At 41.8% G+C, this 7,926-nt stretch overlaps 1 protein-coding gene across 1 annotated transcript; it reads right to left on the bottom strand.

Moving 5' to 3' along the window:
• Positions 1-1,072: 1,072 nt before the first annotated feature.
• Positions 1,073-6,535, bottom strand: LOC139743801 (GS homeobox 1-like). Its single transcript, XM_071654256.1, has 2 exons — positions 6,016-6,535; positions 1,073-1,473 (listed from the first exon to the last, which is right to left on the bottom strand). The coding sequence occupies exons 1-2, from the start codon at positions 6,533-6,535 to the stop codon at positions 1,073-1,075; spliced, it is 921 nt and encodes a 306-aa protein (XP_071510357.1).
• Between the last annotated feature and the right edge of the window lie 1,391 nt (positions 6,536-7,926).

A 7,926-nucleotide genomic window follows, 5' to 3' on the forward strand; every position in this document is an offset into this window, starting at 1 on the left:
CAAGAGGCATTTTGCGAATAAAGCAAATATGGCATGATTTCAAAGTGTAGATCACGGTCAGATTTACATGGATATGATTCTAGTGTTACCCAGATAACGTCGAAGGCACCCTTACAGAATTTTTCTCAATAGTTATGATTTACCTAGCTCTTTTCCAACCTCTTCCAAATCACCATCGATCCGTTTATTTATTTTTTCTCAGTTTCGTTCAAATTGGATAATTACTTCTTCATGGTTGGTCAGTTCAAGAACACTGCATGTAAGTGGAAAAGAAATTGTGATAAGCACAATACTGCTTAATCTGACAAGATTAACATAATAACAAACATTAAACACATTTCGAATAAGTTATTGTTTTAACTAGGCCAATTATGGTAATAGTAGGCAACGCTTCGTGTTTCAGTATCATTACATTTCAAGACACCGCTGAGATATCTCATCATCAGATGTCATTATAACGATCGTTGATTTTACAGTTTACTTTGAGTGACAAAATACAAATGAACATGAATGACGTATAGTTTCTTCATTAACAACCACAGTGTACAATCCAATATCAAAATATAAAGCTGTATTCCAGTTTCAAACATAGGCAATGAGATGGCAATCATGGAATGAATTAAACACTAACTGAAGTATTGCTGGATGAAGAGTGTTCGTTCTTCCTTGTCCTTTTCCCCCGGCATGCGTTATCTAGCACACTGAACACAGAGCATAATGAGGCAGTACCTGCTGGCGTTGGAATATAACTTGACAATCTGCAACGGAGCCGCGATTTGACTCACAAAATATCATCATTTTCCCTCCTTATCGTGCATGTAGTCATCATCAGCATCGTTCAAGTCACCGAAAGCGATTGCCCAATGTATCTGAGAATGTTTTTGTCTGTTTGTTCTTGTCTTTGTGTCTGTGTGTTGGCTTTGCAAAATAAAAAAGTAACTCACATGACAATCAATGTATAGTGTGACTAAACATTTCGCGTGACTCGCCGCATGATTTCACTGAACGGGTTGAGGTCGTGCCGCAGGTTTCAAACATTGTCAAAAGAACGAGGCGACCAGGCGAATTTCGATCAATTGTCTGTCGTTTCCTCTGACGACAGCTTCCCTTCCTCGTCGCTCTGCGACATCGTCGTTGAAGTTTCAACGATGGACGTCGTCGACGAGTGATGTCGCCCGTGGCCGTTGCTACGCGAAGACGTCACCTGATGATGGCACTGGCAGTCGTGGGATTGGGGTGACCCCGGGTGACCTTTGCCCTCTTTCTTGTACTTGACCCGCCGGTTCTGGAACCAAATCTTGACCTGCTTCTCCGACAGGTTGAGGTAGGTGGCGATCTCGATGCGGCGTAATCGCGAGAGGTACATGTTGGAGGCGAACTCGCGCTCGAGCTCGAGGAGCTGCGTACTGGTGAACGCTGTCCGGATCCTTTTGCTGCTCTCGCGGATCTGATCATCGGGTGTCCTGTCCGAGCCTGGAGGAAATTTCAAACAGTTATCAACGTTACGAAGTGGATGGGACGAATATATTATTCACTGAACTTGTTCAAATATGGTTTCACTATACGATAGGGAAAACCGTGAGATTACAAGATCGGAAAGAACAAAACTGTTCCTATATGAGGGTCGCCAGTTTCTTCTATACTTCATGCATCATAAGGATAATAATATTATGATATCTCATGATACAGTAAAGTAGCTTAGATGGAATTATCTACAACACTAAGTCACTTTTTTTTTTGTTCGTAAAGCTTAACAGTTGCGACTGACATGGGGATGATTGTGAGCGTCATTGCAACAGCAAGTAAATAGAAATATCATAGGTTGTCTCATTGGTAAGTTGACAAGAACACTGAAATCGTTTTATGTTATAGTGTTGTAAGCTGCTGGAGAAAAGAAAAATATTGTAGTGGTATACCCTGCAGTTGTCAGCCAAATTTCACTGTGTTGCTATTGCGGGACAAGCTGATATTTTTTATTTCATTTGTGGCCAACTTCTGGAAATAGATTCATCCTCTCCAAAATGTGCGCTTCACGGAAAGGAGAAAGAGATAATCTGAAGATTCGATTCTTCTCTGACGTATTAGTTGCCAGAACGAGAACGAAGAAAAAAAAGAGCAGTGGAACTCACTACCACCTAGGTTAGCAGAAATGATAGAAGATATACTGATGCAAGAAAATGAAATTCTTAGAATGGGGTTGATATATTTGTACCGTATTTTCCGCTCCCTGCTCTCCATCGACACGATGAGAAACTAAAGCGAGCTTAGGCATAGCATCATGAAAGGTTGCTCTTCCTAGTTGTGCTAAAGTTGATTTGCATGTTTGTTTGTTTTTTAAGTCATCATCAACGGCTAGCGACTGGAAAGTGTCGAGGCATAAGGTTTGTTTGCATTATTTACTCTGCTTCTCAAGTCAAAGCAAACTAGATTCATATTGTTGTAAAGAATTGAACAAAACTTTAACTAGATTACACAAAAAAAAATCAAAAGGAATGTATAATCTCATCTGATATTACTGCATAATTATTATAAAAACATTTATGGTTGCACAAATCATAAAATGCAATATATTTGATTCAACAAGGAAGCAGGAGACGGTCAGCATTAGCATGGCTTGACTGGGCTGGCGGCCTCATGGTACAACTTGAAGTACCAACAAACTCAGTTGTGTTTTCATGGGCAATATTGTGATTTTGCATTACATTTAAAATGTTCCGAAATCCGTGTTTTGAAAACTTAAGATATTTACATTTTGTAAAAGTTTAAAAAGTAGTATATTTCTATGTGTGTGATTTGATATTTTGATTTCGTGACTGTCATAATTCACTGCGCAGTCAGTAAGGTCAACCCTGGTGTGTTTCGACAAAACGAGAATGTGAACAGTTTTCACAAAGCATTTGTTATTATAATTCCATAAATAATACCAAAATTTGACATTCATTAATACCTCTCATGATCATAAAAAATCCTTGCAAAATGCGAAATCTTTCAAAAATATGTTAAAAGGTAGAGAATGGTTAAAGTGCTTGCCATTATACATAACAATCTTCTTTTAGTGTGAAGTGTGTTCAAAATTTTTAGGAAATGGGGAACCAGTAGTGGCAATGAGACTAAAGAGAAACGGAGTGTCTCGAGGAGAATGTTTAAACCAGTTTATTCTTGTCCGAATAAGGCCCTGATTACAAGTATCTAGTTTGCCCACAAGTCCATGGCCTCTTTGCGCCAAAATATGCACCCACTCCTCTCATCAAAATGCCTGCTCCTGTCCGTCGCGATCGTTTACATTTGGTAGAGGAAAAAGAAAATAAACAACTATCAGTTTTGTGCGGCTGGATTTGGATTTGGATCATGCGATTCCCAACAAAGAGCGCGACTTTGACATCTTTCAGAAATGTCGCTCAAGCTTCTCCGAGCGGGCGTGAAACCATTAAAGGCGGATCGTCCTGAACTTCACCCGCCCTTGAGTAAGTTCGCTGAAAATTATCGACTTATATGAATACATCAAAGTTGCCCAGCCGGAAAATTTGATAGCGCTAAGGTGGTGAAGCGAGGAGGAACTCGCATAGAAACTGGCTGGGTTATTGTGTTTCTTCCCCACTCGTGCGACGATTGTACTTCTCTCCTCTTCTTTTTAGGCTCTCTCAGAGCTGAGATTAATATTAATTATGATAATGACAAAAATCACTTCGACAAATTCTACCTTGTCGGATTTGCAACTAATTCAGACACAACCTGCCAGGAACGAGGAACAACGAAAACGGAGAAAAGAACGTGAGGAGCGCCGTTTCGGTTTCCACTAAAAAAAAAAAAAAAAAAAAAAAACACGCAAGAGTGTCCTGCACATCCTCGCCCTATGAATTATGTAAATACTTTCTGATTCTCGACGCTCATTGGCTCTGGAGTCTTTTGACGGAGAAACTTGGGAGTGGTCCATTTTCGGACGTTGGTGGCAGACTTTCACCCACAACAGGGGAAAGTAGAGTAGCTTTATCTCGGGGATCTGGTTTTCCTGGTTTGTCTATCACCATCGTTATCATTCCCTCCCTTCGTATCCCTGCCCCATGCGTGATTGTCAGAAATTATCTTTTTTTTTTTGGCTTTCTCTCTTTCCCTTTGACTGATTCTCTAGAATTGGTAATTATCACTTTTCTTCACCCTTTCCCCAACATCAGGAAAACCTTAAATCATCGGTCATGTTTTTGTTTTCTTTTGCTTGACGACATGAATAATAGGTCTTCCTGTGGTCATTTCCTGTCTTTCTGTTTCCGACCAAGTTCACAGGGTTGAGAGATAGACAAATAACTTTGCGTAATCAAAATCTAAGGTATCCGTTCATTCTCTTAGAATTTTTGTTTACGTTTTTCTTCCCTAAACTCCCAATTTACATGTTTATCAACCTCGACGTGAAAGGACATAAAGGACTAAGCACGTATATGATACACATACCCTGTCAAATCTTATAATCATCAATAACGTTGAAAGCTGCAAAGCTTACACTGGAAGCTTATTTCAGATCCACTTCAAAAATATTTTTTTTTCGTAAAGGAATCAAGTGATAAACTCACGCACTTGAGCAAACAAAATGTCATCGTCGCCAACAAACCAAACCTCTAATGTGGCAAACTTTCATAATAATTCATGATTACATGTATGCTGTGTGGCTATCTTGTTTGTATATTTATTTTTCCGTCTTTCTTTTCTTTTCTTTTTATTCTCAATCAACTCATAATCCTGCCTTCTCTAATCTTGTTTCATTTTCATTTTAGCCCTGAAATGTCTTCCTCGCCCTCATCCGCCTGCTCCATCGGGCGCATAGAGTGAGCTTTCTTCTTTCCTATCGTGTCTCAGTACGTAATGAAACGAATGTCTCATATGACTGGTTGCCCATGACCGCCTCTGCTTGCATTGACAGCCCAGGGGACCAGATCACGCCCAAAGCAAAGCTGTGCTCTCGAATTTGTCAGCAACCTTGAAGCTGTAACCGTCAAACTTAAACACTTTACATAATAATTCTCATCACTTTCCTATAAAACTATGGTAAATTGAGAACGGACATTCAGACCGGAAAAGGCAAAGCCGTTCTTGTACTGGGAATATAAAAGAGGAGAGTTTTAAATTCTGTCAACAAAATGTTGACAGATGCTTTTTAGGTCACTCCGTTTGATTGTAGCTTGTAATTTTTGCATCCCTCTTATTTTTGATAACTTTGTTAGCATTTAAATTCCGCATTGGAAGCTCTTTCTCTGTTTTTGGTTCTATAAACTTTTTGAGATTACCAATTACAGACAGCTCGCCAATTCACGACGAACTATCGAACTCACTTGTGATCATTTAGATAGTCGAATTTTGGAGATTGATTTTCTTTCTTTCAGTTTACCAATAGGAGGAATCAGGAATAGTAGGCGTCAAATCGCATTCACTCTTTCAGTGCTAGAGCCATTTTGATTACATTGATTAAATAAGATTATTCATGAAACATAGACTCTTCATAGATATAAAAACCTCATGAATGCGTTAATATTTCTGATGCTCACTGCTCAGTGACGAGGAACCATGCAAAAGTGTTTTCCATAGCTTTCTTAACCGCATCGCTATCTATACTGTTGGTTGGTCATTGTTTGCATTCTTCTTATTATATCCGAGAAAACAGTCATGTTTGCTACTTTATGCTTGCGAGAGGATGATTTCGCAACCCGGGTCAACCTTAAACCCACTCTTCACCGAATTCGGAGGCATGGTATCTCATCAGTTTTATCCTTCAGTGTTAGATGACCCTAATCAATCATATCAAGGTTGTTTTTTTTATTCTTCGCCATCTTAACAAAAAACAACAAACCTCCTCAAATTTTTTCTCATAAGGATACTGGAAAGAACTAAGCCGCAAACATTAGTTATTCTCCAAACTTGTTGCCATGCAGAGGAATTACTTGCGTTAACCTCTCAATATCTTTACAATCCCAATAATGTACATCTTTATAGAATTAGAAAAAGATCGAGAAATCTTCCAAAACTCACCAACAGGTAAAAAATGGATTCTTCTCGGGTCAGATGCAGGTCTGAAGGGTTCATGGTGTGATGACACAGGTGTGTGGTGAGGGGAGAGGCGTGCTGGCGAGAGGGGAAGAGATCCCTGCCTCAGATGAGCCTCCTGGTACGCCTCCAAGAACGAACGGGTGGCGCTGGAGTGGTGGTGATGGTGGTGGTGGTGGTGGTGGGGGTGCCCCGAAGTAGGGTGTGGTCCCGGAAGGGGAAGCGGCGACTTAAACAGTGTCGGTAGAGAGCTGGCGGAGAGGGGAGGTAGCCGGGTGTGGCAGGGGTGTGCGGCGGCGACATGGTCGCGCACACAGAGCGGACAGGAGGATAAAGAGTCGGTGTGAGGTCTGAAGCAAGAGAGGCTGCTGGACTTGGTGTCGGGGGACTGCCGGGCCGGGTGGTGGATAGCAACCGGTGGTCGGGGATGCTCGCTGCCGTTCGTTTGAGACAGAGGTGGGGTGCGGTTGAGGATCAGAGAGTCAACATAGAACGAACGTGACATGGTGACAAATCAGGCTAGTCCGAGGAGATGAGAAAGAATAATCCCCTGATCAGATTGGGAACAAAAATAACTTTGCGGTAAAGTCGACCAGTATTGCACGTAATCCCAGTGTCCTTTCTTCCTTACAGGCGTTTTCACAACATATCTACAGTTCGCTTTCTGGCCACAAGAAATAAAGCAAAACAAAATAAACACTCGGAAAATGAACTGAAAATTCGCATTGAAGTCTTTAGCCCTATTTTTTTGGCAAAACTTCAGTATGACCAAATGAAAACAACCTCTAAATGTCTCTTTTTGGAAACTTAAACGGATACTTTAGCACGTGACATGAACAATTTATTGCACTTAGTTCCTCTTCCAGACGACAAATTAATGTCCGAGGGGTAAAGCTATATCTGGCTCAGTCGAAATTTCGCTGCAATGACCGTGATCGGTAGTGATACCAGTTTGATGACTATCGTTCAGCACTCGCTAAACATTGGCTGCAAGTCTGTGTATCGGTGTGAGCGCGCGAATCAACACCCGCGTTATGCCCGCTCAACTTGGTTTCCTGCCAGTTATACCCACCAATAACCTACCCCCTTCTAATACCTGTACTTCTCGCCTCTTCTGCCGGTGATTCGGCGCTTTTCACCCCTCTACTCACATTCTTTTTTGTTTCCCTCTTGTCCTTTGAGTTTGGATACCGTGTGACATTGTACTCAGTTTTGTTTGGTCTACACTAACCGTGCTATGATGTCACCAGGGCTATCAGTGGTGATTGGCTCAGCGAAAAGCAAGCGCGTGGCTGACACGCGAGCCAGCCCTGCCAGCCCGGCTATCTCACTTGGCCAATCTCGCTCGCGTGGAGTCGAGGCAAAGGGGTTACGTGGTTGAAGGAGGTGTGTACTTGAAGCCTCCTCTCCCCTCTCTCCTCCTCTTCCCCTACCGCCTTATTTCTCTGTTATTTTACTTTCTTTCATCTCTCGCCTTTTCTCTTACCTTCTCCTCCCCCCCCCCCCCCTCTCTCTCTCTCCTCTTCAAAATAGTCTCTCTACCTTTCCTTCGACCTCTGGATCTGGATCTCCTTTTTTTTTTTTTTTTTTTTTTTTTTTTGGCCACGCCCACTTTTGTTCGGCGTCTTTCCGATTGGCCCCAGGGTCAATGAACACCTTGAATTAGCCGAAACAGACAGTCACACAGTTTGATGTCAGATTTTGTGGTGTGATATGTGTGTCTAGTTCTTCTCCCTCCCTTCCTCACGTTTACACTACGGGAGAAAAAGAGGAAACTGAAGGTAAGAAAAGCAACAAGTGGCACGTCCCTTTGACAACGAAAAAAAGAACAAAAATGGACGGGTGATACAAAGACAATGGTACCACGGTGGGGGGGGGGGGGGCGAAGGCAGAAAA

This window comes from Diadema antillarum, unplaced genomic scaffold, assembly GCF_040938485.1.
Source record: "Diadema antillarum isolate AM-2024a unplaced genomic scaffold, OU_Dant_1.0 seq00001106_RagTag, whole genome shotgun sequence".
NCBI lineage: Eukaryota > Metazoa > Echinodermata > Echinoidea > Diadematoida > Diadematidae > Diadema > Diadema antillarum.

What these genes read in the sequence shown, in the direction of transcription:
- LOC139743801 (XM_071654256.1), bottom strand. Translation starts at nt 6,535, where the DNA reads ATGTCACGTTCGTTCTATGTTGACTCTCTGATCCTCAACCGCACCCCA. An exon ending in AATCCATTTTTTACCTGTTG is followed by an intron (nt 1,474 to 6,015) that starts GTGAGTTTTGGA and finishes AATTTCCTCCAG; the next exon opens with GCTCGGACAGGACACCCGAT.